Genomic DNA, 19,689 nt, shown 5'->3' with positions numbered 1-19,689 from the left:
TCGGCGGGGGGGGTGGGCAGCTGGCCCGGGGTGACCTTCGGGCTGGGCCCCAGCAGCCCTGTGTGAGCTGAGCCTTCGTGTTAGGAGGAAGTACTGGCAGGCAGTCTGCTTCAGTCTCTTGGGACGTGCAGGCTCCCTCACTAACCCGGCCGGATGAGCTGTGAAGAAAGTGATTTGTCAGCATTTAAAGCAGGGACGTGGGACCCCTTGTGTGGCCCCCGCTGGGCCAGGCCTGGCGGCACGTGGAATCCTAGAGGATACAGTGGCATGTGTTTTGTGCCACCTCCAGCACTCCACTCCTGCATGCAAACCCTGCATCCTCCCCCATCCCCAGAACCCCTCCCTCATCGCGCTCCTGGGGTTGCCAGCTGCCTGCTAAGCGCTTTGCATTCATTATCTGGGTCCAGCATTTTCCAAGAATCTCAACGCGGGGGTCTGACAGGTCTGAGGACTTGGCGGTTTCTAACTCTGTGGTCTTGGGCTCCTTTTTAGCCTCTTGAGAGTCAGCTGCTTCTGTGAACCGGGGCAGTGGTCATAACCGAATGCAGGCAGAGTTTAGTGAGATGATCTGCATAGCTCTGCCTGGTGCTCACTCAACATGGCAAATGTGTAACAGGTCGTAGCCGTCTGGGTGCCCGAGGCACCACCAGGCTCCTCTGCTTGCAGCATAAAAAGAGAGTGCCGCCCGAGGCGGGCAGCGCTTGACCCTGAGTGATGCTGCTGGTGAACTTGTACTTCACTGTGGCAGGTGGTGGGGACTGGGGACCTGACCCACTGCTTGGCACTTCTGTATCCCCCGCGGGACCAGGAAGCAGTCGGTGTGGGCAGTCTTTGAGCATTTCGCCTGACAGGCCTTCTGCTGGGCTTTGGGCTCAGGGGGAGCTGAGAGTAAACAAAGTCACGGGAGAGTTCTGTTTTGTTCGGAATAACACGGCCCCTTTGCCTAATTTTGTAGGGCTCTGTAGGGGCGTGAATTGGGCGTTGCCTGTCTTAAAGGTGTGGCAGGAATGTCCGGGGCGGTGATGCAGGATGATGCGGACAGCCACATTCCACCTGGTGCCTGCCAGCTTGGGGATGCGCCTGTCAGTCCTGCGGCCTCTCCCAGCCTTTGCCCCCAAGGCTGACGGGTGGCCTTTGTCTTAATCAGGCTCGCTGACCTGGACGCCTGACTGATGAGGCCCCTTCTGTTTCCCTGCATGGGAGCCAGGCAGGGCGTGGGAGTGGGCGGGCTGCAGACTGCCCGTGGCAGCCCTGCAGAGGGCAGAGGGCAGGAGCTGGTGTGGAGCCTGGGTCTCTGGTCATGGTGACGTAAGCAAAGGCTGGGGTTTTCTGCCTGCGGCTCAGTCTTCCAGAGCCTGATGGTTGACTCCCTGGAGGAGGGGGCATGGGCTGCAAGTCAGGGGGCCTGGCCAGTCCCTGTACCGCCTGTGAGGACAAGGGAGAGCCCCGCATCAGCGGCCCCCAGGTTCCCGCCTCCAGGGTTGGGTTAGGTCAGGTCCTTCCAGCACCCAAGTGCGAGGGCTCAGTCACGGTGGTAAAGTAGTTTCTAGAGAAGAGAAAGAAACCAGGAGCAATTTAATATCTTGGGTTTCTAAGAAACAGCTCTGCAGCATATCTTGGAATTTTGTCGGATCTGTCTAGACACCCGCCTTTGTGGGTCCCGCTCTGTGCCAGGCGCGGGCTCTCCACGCCCATGGTCTCAGTCTGTGTTCACCCCCAGAAACCTGGCGGTCAGAGAGGCTGCGATGCTTGCCTGCTGTCACATGGCAAGTGCAGAGCTGGAGTGGAAACTCAGTCCTTCCTACCAGAGCCTGTGGGCTTTTTCTCCTTGTGTGGGAAAGACTACCATGAAGGTTTATCATAAGGAAATCCTGTTTGTAATAAAAAGGAGAGTCAGTCAGTCTGGCATGCCGAAAGCTCCGCGGCGCCAGGGTGAGGGTAGGGTGGACGTCCTCCCTGCCTCCTGCCTGCGGCTGGGAGTGGTTGGCAAAGGGGCAGCTGTTCCTTTAAGTCGGATTCTCCGTGGGAGCTGCCGCAGCCTGGGGTGGGGATGGGGGGAGGGAGGTGCCTCCTGACAGATCTCCCCTCCTAAGCCCTTCCGGCTCCCAGCCAGACAGCCTGCCCATGACGTTCCCTTGGATTCCGTCTTTCCTTCCCCACCGAAGCTGCTGATTCATCCACAGGCTGGAGTCCACTGTGCCATGGGCGGCGGCGGGGGGGCGGGGGGTGTCCCGGGCCACCACCGGGTGGAGGAAGTGGGCCTCCTGGGAGGTGGCCTTGAGCCTCTTTGGGTGCCCCATGGTGGGGTGTGAGGGAAAAGGGGGCTCTGAACATCACAGAGCCCTGGCCGGCCGCTTTCTGACCAGAAACACAGGTCGGGGGCGGGGGGGCGGGACAGGGCCCGGGCCCGGCCAAGGTCACGGAGTGGGGCCAGGTTGACCCATCCTTCCTCACTCCTCTCTGGCCTCCCTGTGCAGGGTGCTTCAAGGATGACCGCATCGTCTTCTGGACTTGGATGTTCTCTACCTACTTCATGGAGAAGTGGGCCCCGCGGCAGGACGACATGCTCTTCTACGTGCGCCGGAAGCTGGCGTACGTGGGCAGCGAGGGCGCCGTCGACGGGCGGAAGGTGAGTGGCCCCTCGGGGCCCAGCCAAGCCTCCCTGGAGGTCTGCTCTTGGTGTGAGAGAGGGCTTCCCTGCAGTCCTGTGCGGGTCACGAGGGGAACATCGTGTTCACTTAGCACCTGCCAGGCGCCAGGAGCCGTGCGGGGATGGCCACACACGCGTCCGGTGGCGGATGCGCTGGGCTTGTGTCGACAGGCATCATTAGTAATCTTCACCACGAGCCTGGAAAGCAGCGATTCTTATCGCTGTAGGACCTTGGAGGAAACACGGACAGAGGCTGGGTGATTTGGCCAGCATCTCATAATTAGTAAATAAATGGGGGAGCCAAGATTTCGACCCCAGCGGGCTGGGGTCCTCCCTGGCCGCGGGCAGCCGAGCCGGCTGGGTGACGATGCTCGTGCCTCCCAGCCCCTGAGCCCTCACCACGCTCCCGACACGGAGCTGAGCTCTCTGCCTCCCGACTCGTTGTGTCTTCCCAGCGACGCAGCAGGGCAGGCGTCATTATCCCCTTTTTACGGGAGAGGAAGCCGAGGGCTCACAGGTGAAATGAGTCGCCTCAGGTGTTTCATCCGCTAAGTTTGTGTTGAGCAGTCGATCGAACAGACGTTGCATGTTTTTCAGAAGCTTTATTTAGTATTTTGTAAAATGTTTAAGCAACCTGTATGCCAAACATGGAAACACATTGCTTCCCTTTAAATACACAGAAACGGGAGGGCCGCGGAGGCAGGTCTTTGCAGCGTGCCCACCGCAGGGCCTGCAACCCCGGGCCGGGGCTTGTTACCTGGCGCTGGTGCCTTCCCTGCCGTGTGCCTGCTCTTTGAGCCTGACGTGTGATGGGTTTTCTGCAGATGGACAGGCCTGGTGCCCGCTGCAAAGGAGGCATGGTGGCTTGCATGCCGGCGGCCATGTGGCTGGTCTGGCCGGGCTGCGTGTCATGCAGGGAGGCCCAGGGATGGGCCAGGGTCCTCTGGTGTCCATCTGGTGTCTTCAGCGGCCGGCTGTGGCCGTGTTGTCACTGGGGCCAGTGGGTACTGGGACCCTGCAGTGCATCACGTGGAGCCAACACAGTGTGGCAGCTGCAGCGACCGGAAGGGAGGGGCGTGGTCAGCAGAGGCCACCTGGTGAGGTGAGTCTTGAAGGGAAGGAAAAGGTGCTCCGCGGCAGAGGGGCCGATGGCCAAGCTGCGGGCCTGAGCACGTAGCAGCCCCGTGCGTGCAGGTGGTTGCCGGCGGTCTGTGTGGCTGGGTGTGGAAAGGTGGAACCCGGCACGTCAGGTGGGTGGGGCCAGATCACGTGGGCACTGAGGGTCATGCCCAGGAATTGGGGTTTTATCCCCAGAGCCCTGGGAAACCACTGAGCCTGATAAACCGAGGAAGGGGACGTGGTCGGAGTTCCATGTAGCAGGCTCTCGGGCATAGGTGGAGGAAGGGCTGGAGGGCGTCAGAGTAGGAGCAAGGAGCTGCCGGTGCTGCGCCGAGCGGGGGGAGGGAGGGGTGTGGAGGAGGGGTCAGCTCCGAGGAAGGCCCAGGAAGTGGGCTTAACTAGCAGGGCTTCAGGTGACTGAACGCGGGGCGGAGGGAAGACGCGGCCTGGCAGCCAGGTCTCTGGCTCGGCCCGGGGTGAATCTGGAGGGGACACAGGAGGAGGGCAGGTGTTGGACGGGTCGAGTCGCGGGTGCCTGTGGGACATCCAGATGGCAGTGTCTTCCAGGCTGAGCAGAGAGGTCAGGGAGGAGCTACAGATTTGGGACCATGGGCACCAAGATGGCAGGGGAAGAGGAGGGAGCCTTGGCGGAGTAACAGAGAGGCCTGGGACAGAGCCCTGAGCCAGCCTGACATGGGAGGGACCAGCTGGAGACCTTGAGCGACTGGCTGGAGAGGTGGAGGGCTCCGGAAGTGGGCAGGCGTGGGGATGCAGGACGAGAGGGGGACGGGCCATTGGATCGGGTGGCCAGAGGCTGTGGCACAGGCCTCGCCTGCACGGCCTTGGTGCTGGGTGGGACGCGAGCCACACTCAGTGTGGGCAGGGGGGAGCCCTGGGAGGGATGAAGGGGTGGAATTTGGGGGCAGGTATTGGTGGAGAGATCCTGAGCTGAGCACCTTCGGGAGCCTGGCCCAAGGCCCCCGGTCACCACACCCGCCCCTCCAGTCCCATCGTCTCCCCGGCTCCTCTCTAGGGCTCAGCCTCTCCTGGAAGAGGGGGCCGGGTTAAGGCCGTCCCATCGCACACACCTGGGGGGCCAGAGGTTTGGGTGATGTGCCCACACGGGTCCCCTGGCAGAGGGTGGTGAGAGTGTTGGGAGCCTCGGAGCCGGCGACTCCCGTGCCGGGCGCGCTCTCCTCTGTCCTCGGCACGGCTCCGGGGGTGCAGGCACTGCTCCCTCCACGGTTAGCCAGCGAGGAGACTGGAGCCAGGGAGCAGCCTGGAGCCAGGGAGCAGCCGCCTGAGGGCAAACAGCAGGGAGGCAGCAGGGCTGTGGGCTCCGACTTCTGTCCCCCACCTCTCCGGCCTGTTGACATCTGCTGGGCTTCACATTGCAGATGATGGGGTTTTTTTTTTTCTGCAAAATCTTGGTGTTTTCTCAAAGGCAGGGAGTCCAGAGGCTCCAGTAAGGACTGGGCACATCTGAGACTCTCAGCTGTGCCTTGGATTTCGGTGCCTGGAGAACCGGTGCCCGGTTCTAGTCAGGGAGGGTTTTCTTAGCCCAACTTGGCCTTGAATTCTCCAGGCCGGCAGACGGGAACAGGGAGAGGTCAGGTCTGCGTGTTCCCAGAGTGGCCGGGCAGGGAGGCGAAAGGAATGGGCAGATGATGGTCTCTTTCTCGCGGGGAAAGAACCCTGGACTCAGGACTGAGGAGTTTGGAGCAGGAGGCCCGGGGCCACGTGCGAGCTCTCCTGAAGGTTGGGGGGAGCCTGAGACCGTGGGAGCGTGTGGCAGTCTAGCTGTTCACGTGCTGGAATGTTCCATCGAACACCTGCCGTGAGCTCTGTACAGATGCCTCTCTCCCAGCGCTGGGAGCACAGAATGGCTCAGACTCGGCCCGGTCCTCAGGGAGCCCGCAGTCTGTTGGGACTGACAGACAGCGTGGCCAGTGGCACGCGGAGCCGTCCGTGCTGTGATGGTGGGAAGAGTGCGGGGGTCTGGGACCCACAAAGAGGAGGAGGTGACATGTGGCCGGAATGTTGTAGGACTGAGGACATTCGTGTGCAGGGACCGGCACCCGCAGAGCGGGAGGGGCGTGTCAGGCGCACATATGACGGCGCCCTGCCGGGGTGGGCCGTGTCACGTCTGCCGGTAGTGTTTGGAAGGCAGCCGGCGGGCAGCGATGTGGGGAGACCCCACAGGCCTGGGGGTGCGCGGTGGGCAGGGACGGGGAGTGGGGAGACCACACAGCCGTTCCCAGGCAGCTTCTCTGCCCGCACTGCTCAAAAGAACAGAAAGGCAAGCCCCTGGCAGGCGTGCCGCGGGCCCTACCGCAGCGCCTGCGCGCTGCGGGTTCTCTGCGGCAAGCCCGGGCTGCCTCCGGCCCCCTCCTCATCCTGCAGCCTAGCGGTACCCGGTCACCATAGCAACCCCAGGGCTGCCTGCGCTAGGCCAGTGGTGGAGGGTGGATGGGTGGACGGGCGCCGGTAGGCGAGGTGAGAGCAGCAGCGTGGGCGGCACAGGATGCTGGGACCCCCCGCCCGCTGCAGGGCCTGAGGGACGACCTTGGAGGCTGAGTTCTCGGTGAACTCTGGGTCGCACAGCTAGAGAGCCCAGGAGTAAGGCTGGAGTCCACGTCTGCGTTAACACCCGGCGGGTGCAGTGGTGAGGGAGAAGATGCCCCCGTGGGGCTGGGACTCACTTCTGCCCTGGGCCTCGCAGCTGGCTGAGGCCGAGCCCGAGGTGGAGGTGGAGGTGTACCGGCGGGACTCCAAGAAGCTGCCGGGCCTCGGAGACCCTGACATCGACTGGGAGGAGAGCGTCTGCCTGAACCTCATCCTGCAGAAGGTACAGGGGTGCCGCGGGGCAGGGCTCCGGGAGCGGGGCTGTCAGAAGGCCCCGAGGGACAGCAGACCCCTCCACACCCCCGTCCTGCGCTCTCTTCCAGCTGGACTACATGGTGACATGTGCTGTGTGCACACGAGCTGATGGGGGGGACATCCACATCCATAAGAAGAAATCCCAGGTGAGCCCTCTGGACGCCCCGTGTTTATTTTGGGAGGCAAGTCGTCCTCCTCCCTCCCCTGCCCCGAGGTGAGCGTCCGGCTCCAGAAATCCATTCAGCCCCCGGGGGCCTGTGTCCTGCTCAGGAGCACTGAACCAGTCATCCCAGACGGCTTCTTCCCGAGTGGCAGCCTTGAGCGTGGCCTGGCTCTGGGCGGTGTGACCGCGGTGACCTGTGCTTTGGGCAGCACGCTCCACCCCACTGAGTGGCTCCGGGTCTGGGTGCAGGGCCGGGGCCACACTCAGTCCTTCGCATCTCCTTTCTTTCAGCAAGTGTTCGCATCCCCCAGTAAACATCCCATGGACAGCAAAGGCGAAGAATCCAAGATCAGCTACCCCAACATCTTCTTCATGATCGACAGCTTTGAGGAGGTGGGCTCTGTCTCCCTCTAGGTCCCCCTCATCAGGGAATACGAGGGAATACGAGACGCTTTTCCCTCAGGCCTCACGCGCCTTCAGAAAGGCGGTGGGCGCCGGCCTGGGCTCCCGCTCTTCCTGCTGTTTGACTCGCGGCAAGTGAGTTCACCTGGCTCAGAGCCTCGGTTTTCTCATCTGTAAAATGGGCATCAGGGTTGAAAGATCAAAGAGCTCATGAATAATGGGAGAATGCGCCGTAAACGCCTACAGAGAGTGCTTCCCAGGCAGGAGGAATCGTTGTTATGGCCCTTAAACTCTGAATCAGGGCCTCCACACTTTGGGATCCTAGGATGTCCAAGATGGCTGGGGCTCTAGAAGTCGTGTGGACCAAGCTTCTATTTTAAGGTTGGGAAAACTGGGGCCCAAGGCAGGTGACTCGACTGGGAAACGTGGGGTGCCAGGAACCCAGCTGCGTCCCACTCGCGACCCTGCCAGCTCCTGTCCAGCCACTCTCCCCTGTCGAGGCCCTGGCAGCGGTGCCGGTACCCACCGGAGTGGGTCGGGGCCCTGGGAGGACTCAGGAAGAAGGGGGCCTGTGTTTCAGGGCTCTTCTCGATTGGATTGGTGTGTTGAGGCATCTCGGGCCCACAGGGCTTGTCCGCGGCAGAGCTGAGCTATGAACCGCAGTCTGTATGACCTCAGAGCTCGGCCTGTCCACCGGCCCCCGGGAGTGGTGACTCGAGCAGGGGTGGGGTGCAGAGTCGCCCGCAGGCCACCCCGGCGTTCGGGCGGTCCGTCCGTCGGGCGCCTGAGCTGGTGCCTGCACGCGAGCCGTGAAGCTCGGGGCGGGTGGGCCGGGCGCCCACAGCCGGGGTGGAGGAGATCCTAGAAAGCGGGCCAGACGGTCCCCGTGGACCGTGTAACTCCCTGGCGTGAGGAAGAGTGACGAGGGCAGTGTCCTTCGGTGGCCGTGGCGGGTGCGTCCTCTTCCGGTCCCAGAGTCACTGTTACCAACCCCACCCCCTTGTAGACGCTGCACCCTCCCCGCGGTAGCCCGTCCGCCTTCCTGTGCTGGTCTCGGTGGAGCCGCGGGGGGCCTTGAGCAAATACCCTGACGTCCGTGGCTCAGCGTCCCCACCTGCAAACCGGGAGTTCCCGAGCAGTCCGCCCTGGGCCAGTGAGAGGGTGCCGGGCCGGGAGCCGGGCTGCGGCTGGGTGGGGGCAGCTGGCAGGTGATGAACCCGCCTCTGCCTCGCGCCCCACCCCAGGTGTTCAGCGACATGACCGTGGGCGAAGGAGAGATGGTCTGTGTGGAGCTGGTGGCCAGTGACAAAACCAACACGTTCCAAGGGGTCATCTTTCAGGGCTCCATCCGCTACGAGGCGCTCAAGAAGGTGTACGACAACCGCGTGAGTGCAGGGCGGGTGCGGGGCCCAGGGGCGGGCACCCCCCAGGCCCCCTTCTGCCCTCGCCCGGCTCGGAGCTGTACCTGCCCCTCCTCGGAGCGCCCGCAGCCCCCCGGAGCCCCCTTAGGCGGTTGTGTTGTGCTCTCTACAGCACGTCTCGGCCCACTCCGGCCCCCGAGGGAAGACCCTCCTGGGATTGGCCCCTGCTTGACTGAACTGAGGGGAGAGGAGTCCAGGTGGACGGGCCGCTCTCCCGCAGCTGAGCGCTGTCCCGAGGACGTCCTCTCTCTGGAGCCTGGGAGGAAGGGACAGGGGAGGTGGTCTCAGGTCCCACTGGGCTGGGGCTCTCTTCCCGGCCTGTGCTGGCCCTGCGTGGGGCGTGGTCATCGGGCTGAGAGGGGCATCCGCCAGGGACCCCTAGCGCCCCGGCGCCGCCCTGCCTTGTGGGTGAGCCCGGGTCAGCCGGGGCTCGGTCGCCCTGGAGGTGGGCTGGCACCCCTCAGGGGCTGCTCGTGCCCCCAGGGAGCGGGCCTCCCTACCCGCCTGACTCAGGCCCTCTCCCACCCGTCCGCAGGTGAGTGTGGCTGCCCGCATGGCACAGAAGATGTCCTTTGGCTTCTACAAGTACAACAACATGGAGTTTGTGCGCATGAAGGGGCCACAGGGCAAGGGCCACGCTGAGATGGCGGTCAGCCGCGTGTCCACTGGTGACACGTCCCCCTGCGGGACCGAAGAGGACTCCAGCCCGGCTTCGCCCACGCACGAGCGGGTAAGGGCTGCGCAGCTCGGGGAGGGGCCTCCCGTCCCTCAGATCTGCTTCCCACCGTCTCCCTGATCCTTACAGCCCCCAGTGAGGTAGGTGTCATCATCCCCAGCCTTCCGGGGAGGAGGCCGAGGTTCAGAGAGGGCAAGTGACTTGCCCAGGGTCGCACAGCAGGTTAGTGCCGGGGCCCTGAGCTGCCGCTGCAGCGGGGCTCAGTCTCCAGGGTCCTGGCGCCTGCCTCAGTGGACCTGCTGGGCGAGCGTGGGCACGTGACCAGCCTTCCCGGAGAGTGAGACAGGGGGCGTGAGGAGCGAGCCTCCCGCCGGAGCGCAGAGGCCCTGGGGCCGCCCAGCTCTTCTCTCTGCCCGGGCCACTTGCTTACAAGGTGTTGTGCGCCTGAACTGCTGGGAGCCCGCCAGCAGCCCGTGGGTGGGCCTGAGCTTTCCTGTCTGCAGGCCTGGGGACCCAGGCTTGCCCGATTTACTTGCCCTGTCCCAGGTCACATGGCTCTCGTGTGACAGCACTGAGCCTTTGAGCCCTGCTCTTTCTAGGCCACTGTCCTTCCCCAGGGGTGGGTGGGTGGGAAGCTGAGGTCAGTGGCAGCTTTATTCGTAGAGCCTCCAGGGGGCCCCAGGGCCCAGGCAGGGGACAGTCTCCAGCCCACTGGCTGCTTTGCCCCAGTTGGGTCTTCAGAGGGGGCTGCTTGGCGCTGGGCGTCTTGGATGAAGACAGGGCACTGAGGGCACCTCCAGGAGAGGGGCTGCTGGGGGGCTGGAATCCAGGTGCTGCTGCTTGCGTGAACTGGGACAGGTCTCTTCTCCTGAGCCTCAGTTTGCTCATCGAGAAATGGGGTGAAAACACCTGCCTCCTGAGGTGTTGGGGGCTCAGAGGAGCCGCTGAACATATCAGATGGGGCCCTCAGGTCACAGCCACTGTGGGGACGGCTGCTGATCTGCTTGGGAAATGGCTCCTGAGCGTGTAAGTCGCACATCGCTGCTGGCGCGCCCGAGACGGGGGAGCGCGTACTTGAAATACTTTTAATCCTGTAAAATTACGTTCACCTCGCACATCTCCAGGTAGTCAGATGGCAGTTTTCCTTCCTTGTGTGTCTTTTTTTTTTGCTTTGAAGTTTCTGCAATGAATGTGTTTTACAAGCAGAACAGAAACAATAAATGCTCTTTTTTGCGATGATGGGTGAGAATTCCAGGCAGCGGCCTCTGTTGTCTTGGGAATAGAGGTAGTTTACAGTTGAGATAAGGAGGCTTATTCTTCTCCTTGGTCCTAAATTGCCCACTGAGGCCCTAACGAATGTGTATGTGAAACCCCTTGTGAAGACGTGGCCTGGGCTTGGGCTGGACAAACCTGGGTGCCAGTTCCAGCCACTTGTTTGCTGAGTGACCACAGATAGGTTACTAGACCTGCCCGGGCCTTGATTTTCCATCTGTCAAATGGGGGTGATGATCTTTCTCGCTCAGGGTGGCTGCGGGGGTGAAGGTGACGGTGCCTGGGAAAGTCCCTGGCCCATAGTAGCAGGGAGGCCTGGGGTCAAGGGGAGGGGCTTGCCAGGGTCACGCAGCTGTCAGTGGCAGGCCCTGACCTCCCAGGACTGCACGGGCCCCCTCCACCTCTGTGCTCACTGTCGTTTGTCCCCTCCCTTTCCCAGAGGGGTCGTTTGTAACCAGCGCATGACAAATGCAGACTCTGTGTGTATTGTGGTTTCTGGTGTTTGTTTTTTATCTTTTAAAAACCTTCCCTGGCTTGTGGGAGGACCGTCTGGAGCCCAGCGGCCGCCGGGACTCTGGTGGATGTCGGAGCCGTGACGAGGAGGCTGATGGGGCTCCCGAAGTCTCAGTCCCAGCTCGTCTCGTTCCTCAGATTCTTGTTTGCATGGGGAGGAGGGAGGAGATGGGCCACGTTCCCTCTGCCTGGAACGCCCTTCCCCCCCTTCTTCACCTAGCGAACTCCTACTCGTCCTTCAAGACCCAGCTCGAGCGGCATCTCCTCCGGGAAGCCTTTCCTGATTTCCCAGGCTGTTGATTCCTTTTGCCTCTGTGCTCCCCTGTATCCTGTGCTTCCCTTTTTCTGTCTCAACAACCAACATTCGGTCTGTGGTTGTCACTTTTGGGTCTCTTGCCCCCAGCAGACTGTGAGCTCCTCGAGGGCAGGGACCACTGTCACGTGCCTGTCTGTCCTTAGTGCTGCCCTGAGTGGGTGTGGAGAATGGGTGGTGACTGGCAGTGTGTCTGGAAGAGAGGAGAGGAGGAGATGGAAGCATGGACCGCTTGGCCACTGCACGTCTATGAAAAGATGCTGGGAGAGACGGGGATGGGACGTAGTAGCCAAAAGAAGAAATCAGGGTGAAGAGCATGGCCTTAGGGGCAGAAGACCTGGGTTGCAACCCCCCCCCCCCCGGTGTGGCCACCATCCTGCTGGGTGACCCCGGGCACGTCAGGGTCGCTGTCCCGCCTTAGTTTCTTCTTTGTCGGACGGGCTGATGCCGGTTCCCGTCGTGGGAGGCCGGGAAGGCTGGGTGCCGCGGCGGGTGCTCGAGCTGCGTCGGCAGCCAGGCTTGCTTTGGGCTCTGACGACCCTCTGACCGGCGTCGTTTGAGGCCCGCAGGAGGGCAGCCCGGTCCCTCCCGGGGCAGCGCTGGCGGCCAGCGCCCGCCGGGCCCAGGCAGGGCGGGTGTCCGCGTCGTCCGAGGCGGGAGATGGGTGGGTGCTGGGACCCCGGGTCGCCGGGCCGCTCTGGTGACTCGGCCCTTGTTCCCAGGTGACCTCCTTCAGCACTCCGCCAACGCCCGAGCGCAACCACCGGCCCGCCTTCTTCTCCCCGTCCCTCAGGAGGAAGGTGCCCCGGGGCCGGATGGCGGAGATGAAGAAGTCTCACTCGGCCAACGACAGCGAGGAACTCTTCCGGGAGGATGACGGGGGAGGTGACGCTGCCCTTCCCGAGCTCCTTCCTTCCCTCCTCCACAGTTAGAGGGCCGGCCAGCCCGGCTGGGGACGGAGCCGTGGACACACAGACAGGGGCCCGCCGAGAGGCGCCCCCAGCCCGGCGCGCTCAGCGCTCAGCGGGCAGTCTGCACTAATTTCAGGGCTTCAGAGCCTCCCCGACCGCGCTGCTCTGCCCGGCCGGCCGAGCCGGTGGGGGAGACGGTGGCGGAGACGCCTGCCGGCTGCGGGGAGCGCCGCGGTCCGCGCGCGCGTGCTGTCACCTCCCTCCCTGGCCTTTCTTCTCGGGTCGCTCTGGAACCCCGGGGGGCGGGGGGCCCTCAGGGTCTCTCCTTGCTCCGTGCGGTCCCCTCGGGGCTCACCTGCCCTCCTCCCCGAGCCCGCGGGCCTGTCTGTCTGGCGGCCCGCTGGGCGTCTCGGCCCGGGTGCCGCAGAGGCCCTGGTTCTCACGCACTCGGCCTGCAGTGTCTCCCGGCCGGCCTGCGCCTTCGCGCCGCTCTCTCTGCGCACGCGGGCCCCCCGCCGGCCAGCCGTGCGGCGGGGCGGCGGGTCCGTGTTCATCAGAAGAGCAGCGGGAAGGCATCTGGAGGAGCTGGGCTGTGGCGTTGAACGCTCCCGACCGGCAGGACCCAGAGGCGGAGGGCCCGCTGGGCGAGACCCTGGCCAGGGCCAGGGGACGCCGGCACCGGCCTCGGCCTGCTCTTGAGGGAGCTTGGGCGAGGGCCTTCCTCACCCCGGCTCACTTCCAGACCAGCAGGAAAGCGCCCGTAGCCCCCAGCCTGCCTTCCTGGGCGGCCCGTAGACTGGCTGAGGGTGACGGGCCGTCCCAGCCTCACCCCCCGCCCGGCCTCCCAGGGAGAGGCAGCGCCAGCGGGGAGCAGCGCAGCGACACAGTGTGGCGATGGGCCGGACCCCACACAGGAGACTCTCCAGGACAGAGAAGGGGGTGGCAGGGAGAGCTCGGAGGGGTGGGCCCTGAGGGGTAGGATCGGGCTGGACAGGCAGGAAGGGGCGCTGGGCGTCACAGGCCGGGGCGATGGGGCGCCCAGCGGAGGGTCGGGCTGGGCCAGGGAGGCGCCCCCTGGAACGGGAGGTGTTCTCCCCGCCGCCTGGGCCTGACCGGCCTTCTCCCCTGCAGCCGACCTGCACAATGCCACCAACCTGCGGTCTCGGTCCCTGTCCGGCACGGGGCGCTCCCTGGTCGGGTCCTGGCTGAAGCTGAACAGAACGGACGGTTATTTCCTTCTTTACGCACATTTAACCTACGTCACTTTGCCGCTGCACCGGATTCTAACAGGTAATTTTGACTTTGCGTGGGACCTCTGGGAAGACCGTGGCCCTGAAGGTGTCCCCTTGGGCCGAGCTCCGGCGCCCACCCCGTGAGTCGAGGGGGCGGCGCAGCTCTCGCTGACGGGCCGCAGGGCGGTGCCGGGCAGTGGCTCCAGAGCCCCGCGTGAGCCCCGTTCCCCGTGGCCTCGCCCGGCGGTGCGGCTGCTCCAGGCCCATTCGCTCCCCGTCTGCACGGAGGCCGCGCCCGGCACCGCGGTTCCCCGAGGGCTGGGAGAGAAAACGCCCGTGAACGAGTGGCGCGCTTGCTTCGTAAATGGAGCGCCGGGGGCGTGACCGCCGCGTGTTCCCCGCCGCCCTAGACATCCTGGAAGGACGGCAGAAGCCCGTCCTGATGAGCTAGCCGTGTGCGGAGCCCACGCGGAGCCTCCAGCCCCGCCCAGTCCTGGGAGTGCTGCCAAGTGCCTACCTGTCCACCGCCACTGGGGTCTTCCGGACCACCCAGCGCCGCAGCCGGAGCCAGGCGGGACCACTCGACTCCCGGGGCCAGGGCCAGCTCCACCAACACCAGCCCAAACTGAAGTGCCTCGTCCCCCCCCGCGCTGGCTCTGCTCTGCCTCTGCCCACCCACCCGGCACCCTCAGCCTGTCTCTGGAGAACCCTCTGCACCCGAAGAGGACCAGAGACGCCAAGAGGCGTACGAGCGAGCGGAGGCGCAGCCAGCATCCAGAGGGAGTCCAGCCCTACGGACCCGACGCACGCATCCCGACAGACGGCGGGCAGAGACCACTGGCCGGGGGCACGCGGTGTGTCACACTGGCAGCACTTAAGGCACAGCGGTTTCAGATCGTGTGACACCGTACCGATGGCCTTCAGCATCCAAGTTAGTCCCGATCGTCTGTCCTCCCTCGTTTACTCCTGGTTGTAGATGGCTTTCACGGGGAGCGGGGAACACGGCTGTCTGATGGTCTCGCCCTGGGCTGGGAATACCTCCCCCCGTGCCCGGTCCCAGACAGGCCCCCATCCTGCCACAATGGCCTTTGCTTCCAGCCAAAGCGCATCACCAACACACACACCTCCAGCCTGGGGACAGCCACCCCGTCTGCGCCTCAGCTGGCGTGACCTGCGGAATTTGGATTCTGAGGGCAGGAGGGACGGCTTGGTAGCCGGACAGGAGAAGGGTGGGGTCCCTGCCAAAGGGCGAGGAGGGGTCTGCGTTCTCCCAGGAAGGTTCCAGGCAGACCCTCCGGCCTCTGGGGCCAGGGGAGGGGATAGGGTGTTTCATCTTCCCTGGTTTCCTAGAGCTTATTTCCTTTGGATGGGCGTGCTGGTCCCATAAACCGCGAGCCCCCTTGAGAACAGGAGCGTTTCCCCTGCCCACGGGGATAAGCCGTCAGCTGGGTCTCCGCTGCTCTGTTTTCCTTGCGTCCTCAGGCATGTGTGAAGGGTGCCTGGTGTCCTAGGGTTAGAGATCCCCTGGGGGAGAAGAGGGAGAGGGGCGAGGGGCTCGTTGTCCCGTCCGTTTCCGTTCTGCGCGTTCTAAGGGTTTGCGCTGGGCCCTGGGAACCGGGGACTGCTTTGGGGCTCCTCCAGATTTTGTATGCTGTTATTAAAGGCGAGCTACTGCATTTCATTCTGCCTCAGTTTGCCCACCTGTCGATGGCTGATGGGGCTGATACCACCTACCTCACCGCAGTCTCCAGGGTTCCGGTGCACGACCGGGTCAGGGCGAGATGGCCAGCCCTCCGGCATAGCTCAGCTCAGGTGGCAGACTACCGGGACGCTTACCCCACCCCACACCCCGGTCACCAGGCCGGGGAGGCGAGCGGTGGGGTCGGGGCGGACGTTCTTGCGTTCTCCGACAGCACCCGGCTCGCGCTCGGCTGCATCTCAGCTCCCCGCACAGCTTCACGTTCCAAAACTGTGTCTTAGGGCAGCACAGAGTCAGGTCACGCCCCAGAGTGTTGGAGCAGAGCCTCAGGGAGCCGTGAGCCTGGCCCGGTGTTCCCAGGTGCCGGGTGAGTGTTCTCTGGGGAGCCCAACGCTGCCGCCACGCCTGTGTCCGAGGCGGCTGAATTACAGCTTTTCCTTCAGGCTGCTTTTCTTCCTGGTCTTCTGGGGTCTGAAGACTCTGGCTCAGTTCTTGGGAGAAATGCAGTCCTAACGTATCTGCCGTGGGAGGATGAGGTAGTTTGGCACACGCGCAGTGCAGTTCTCATCGGGGAGGAGCCCGAGAAGGGTCCGCCCACACTGGAGCCAGAAATCGGCTCCTCAAATGTGAGTTCTGCCTGCAAGGGTAACTGAGGGCCAGTTGCAAGGAACGCGTGAACGTGCTCTGCAGAGCTTAGACGTGCGGGCCACGGTGGTATTATAGAGATCACACCTCACTGGTAAAGCGCGTGAACGTAGGTAGCACCTAGCATGTGCAGGCACCGTGCTAAACGTTTAGGTGCTGTCATCACCCCCTTCGTACAGATGAGGGAGCAGCCACACACAGGCTGGGACAACAGGAGCCCAACCCAGGCGGTCTGGCCCCAGTCGACACTGAGCCTCGACACCGTGCTGCCCCAGGACTGCTGCACGAACGTTCCGTGGAATCGACCTTTCTCAGTCTTAAATCCTCCAGAGGCTACTTCTGACACTGAATTTAAAACATGCTTAGAGGCACCTGGTAACTAGGCAGTAAGCTGTTACTCTGAGTTTTGCTTTTCTCAAGGTCACAAATGACATCAGTAACAGAGTGACAAGTGACGGGGCCAGAACCGGGGCCCCGACATCCCGGGGCGTCCTGGTGTTGACACATCTTGCTTCCTGTAGGGCCGTCTTTCGTTTTCTGGGAACATGCCTGTCTCTTGTAAAACGAGGGGACAGCCAAAGCGCGTGAACATCTCTTAAACGGGAATTGGAATTAAAGTGCAGTTTTCCTTTGAAGAAACCTGTAACCTCTGAGCTTTTTAGGACATTAATAAGAAAGTTATCTTCTTTTTTAGAGTCAGACCCGTGTCTTCTGTTTCCATCTCCTTCAGCACCTGAAGGTTCGGGCAGTGTTTAGTCTCCATTCCGATGTCTGATGCGAGGAACTTTCAGTTGTCTGTGAAAACAGCTGAGGCTTGTTATTTCAAAAGAAGGATATTATTTTTAAGTAACAGAGAAGTAGTCAAAGAGAAGAAAAGGCAGAATAGTCTAAAGCCAGTCAACTTGGAGATAGCATGGGTCTTCTGGCGAGTCAGAGCCTTGCTAACGTTTGGGCTTTTCAAGGACTGTGAACAAATCATCAGAAATCAATTAGGTTTCTGTCAGTGATGGTAACGACAGACAGGCATGTTCCTGATGTGGTATTTTTTCTTTTCAAAGACTCTAGCTAGATCGAACCAGGACCTATTTTTGCTGTTTTAATCACAGATAAACGAGTCAGTAGAGATTTTTGAAGAATGATGTGAAAACTTCTTTTATTTCTTAAAAGACACTCCAGAGGAAGTCCCTATGCAGTTGGTACATTCTAACGACTGACTTCTGAACAACATTCGACATTATCATAATGAGGGGGTTTTTAATTGCTGGCCAAAATTCTTCAAAGATTTACCTTGAAAATATAGATTTACCTACAAAACTGTCAACTTTTTAATGCGCCTTGGTGATAGGTTTCACTCTGATTAATTCTGTTCAGTTTTCCAACGTAGCTGGAATTTAGTTACAAAAACCAAGTGTCTTTTGCCGGTACATTGATTATTCCTGTTCAGGATTTCTCTCTTCTGTGTATCAGACAGCAGAATTACTCCCCTTCAAAGAGAGAACCGCCCTAATAGGACAGAGACTCCGACAGGGACGTGATGCTGGCCGACATCGGGCCCTGGAGCTGGAGTGGAAGTAGCCTCCGGAGGCGTCAGCAGCCCTTCTGGCAGCGCTGCTCTCCGGCCGGGCGGCCGGAGTCCCACCCCGTCCCTCCGGGAGTCGGGTGATGGGTGCACCGGGGCTTCTTTTCCTTTGTTCCTGTTCACTGACGGACGTGATCCTCAGCGGAACAGGAATCCTGCAGCCCTTCGCCTGGGCCCCGGGAACAGACGGCCCCGGAGAACTCCTCGGGGACACCGCACAGGAGCCGAATCACTTGAACACCGAGTGGCCTGGGGCTGGGTACAGAGTCCACAGCGGGTAGAGCCTCAGAAGCAGAGGCAGCCGGCCGCGTGGAGGCGCTGGTGTTTACAGTTTTCTACTCTCCCCAGGGCAGGCGGGCCTCTTCGCGGCTGCGGTTCCAGCCCTGAGCTCAGTAGATGAAAACCAACAGCGACGCTCCAACTCTGCTGCGCGGCTGCCAGTGTGCAGTCTTTCGTCCCCCACTTCCTAGAAGGCTGGACGATTTAGGTGTAAATAGCAGTCTTTTATGGTCTCCAAACAAGTTCTGTGTGTGAGAATACGTAAACCTGCGAAGAAAACCTGTTGAGATTTTTCACTACTTTGAGGCTTAACTCAAATGATTTCTACAAAATGTATTTTAGCAGAAACACCAGGACGGCACACGTTGACTACATTAGGATCTAACTGGCAGTGCTGTTTCCATCAGCACTGTCAACAGCTTCTGGATTAACCATCTTCCACGTACGATAGAAGTAATTCCTAAGCAGTTGTTTGTGGTTGGCTGCTAGCTGTGCTTTATGATTTTGCATTTCTTTTGAAAGCTGATTTGCATGTTGGGTATTATTTATTTCTTCTCCGATGAATCAGCGCCTATTTTTTTCTCCAGTGGGTGTTTCCGATTACAGATATTACAGCAGCGTGCTAGTTTACTGATCGAACCTTAATTCCCCCCCAGAGGTGTCTTAAACTTCTTTTGGAGCTTTCACACAAGTTACTTCATTGAATGACAGAAGCCACCCCACACCCTGGCTGTGGCAGGCCTGGGAGTCAGCAAGGGGTTCTGGAGGCCAGCAGCTGCCATTTGGTCAGATGCTGTATTTGCAAAATGAAATCAGAGATGGGTTTCAGGGTCAGCTCTCTCAGCCCCTATGAAGTCAGTTACACTATAAAATTCCCAAGCCTTTGCCAGAGAACCTCTGCAAAGGCCCTGAGAGAAGTGGGAAAGTGACTAGAATAAAAGGAGTCCCAAGTTCACGTTCTGGCAGGCTTCGCGTGAGCTACCGGTCTTCTGGAAGGTGGTTTTGGACTGTGGCTGGCTGTTGCCTCCCAGCCCCGGTTCATCGGGTTGACGCTGAGAATGCTCACAGCCCCTCAGGCTGCCTCTGCCAGAGCCTCCTACTCCGGTTCCTGCAGGTGGAAGCACTGCTCAGGCAGTGGCTTTTTCTTTCCGTGGTCAGGGGCACTCTTACGTCATACGGTGATGGCACAAGTAAGGCCTAAGACACTGTAGAAGGTTGTAGAAAATGACAACACAAAGGGGGGCGGCCTGCGAGGAACACTTCCACAAATCTAGAAATAGAGTAAAGGTCGTCACGGCACATGATACCTCTCAGAAACACCGGAGCCAGGATTCTCTGAACTGGCGTCAACCAAGGGCAGCCTGTACTTCGGAAGGCGTACAGACGGTGCCTAGAAAGGAGGCAGTTTAGTAGGTGAAAGAGGTGACTTCCTTCTCATCCAGATCAACCCCCTTGTTAATAACGAGGAGGTCCTTTTAAGACAGTCACCTGATTAGTAGACATGTGGGGAGAAAGTCTGTACCCTGGAAGCTACCTGCAGTAACCGCATTCCTGTTCACTGCCTACTCTTGAAGGCTATGCTGCTGTTTGCGTTTTTATTCTGACCTAGATGCACTTTTAGGAACTGCTGGCATGCCCTGGCTTAGAAAAAAAATGCTGACTGGAAGGGAAAAGCTTCGGGAATTTTATACCTGCAGAAGGGGTAAATGTAAAATAACAATCCAGACAATGACATGGTTCACTGTATATATACATGCTGAATGTGTAAAAATGCTGTACTTTGTGCTCGATTGTTAAAATGACAGAACAGCTGGAAAATTTATATGAGGAAGGAAAAATATTTGTTCTGGGGATGATCAAACAAAAGATGTCTGTGCTTTTGCCCACAGCAACACTGAATTCCCTCCTGACTTGGCCTCACGTAAGCCAACAGGC

At 60.9% G+C, this 19,689-nt stretch overlaps 1 protein-coding gene across 6 annotated transcripts in view; it reads left to right on the top strand.

Annotated features, from left to right (window-relative positions):
* KIAA0930 (KIAA0930 ortholog) overlaps positions 1-19,689 on the top strand; it is a 64,759-nt gene that overhangs the window by 33,519 nt on the left and 11,551 nt on the right. The window contains exons 2-11 of one of the 6 annotated variants that reach the window (XR_003680172.2): positions 2,478-2,629; positions 6,492-6,617; positions 6,718-6,795; positions 7,104-7,205; positions 8,459-8,599; positions 9,171-9,365; positions 12,132-12,294; positions 13,452-13,610; positions 13,963-14,483; positions 17,364-17,953. Coding sequence is in view for 3 of the 6 variants with exons in the window: in XM_024127238.3 (XP_023983006.1) it covers positions 2,478-2,629; positions 6,492-6,617; positions 6,718-6,795; positions 7,104-7,205; positions 8,459-8,599; positions 9,171-9,365; positions 12,132-12,294; positions 13,452-13,610; positions 17,824-17,945 (1,238 nt within the window). In the remaining 3 variants the exon portion in view is untranslated. The other 5 variants (XR_008617600.1, XR_002892283.3, XM_024127238.3 and 2 more) reach the window with 5 other exon arrangements.

Source organism: Physeter macrocephalus, chromosome 6 (genome assembly GCF_002837175.3).
Source record: "Physeter macrocephalus isolate SW-GA chromosome 6, ASM283717v5, whole genome shotgun sequence".
In the NCBI taxonomy this organism is placed as follows: Eukaryota; Metazoa; Chordata; class Mammalia; order Artiodactyla; family Physeteridae; genus Physeter; species Physeter macrocephalus.
This window is presented reverse-complemented; position numbering and strand designations above follow the sequence as displayed.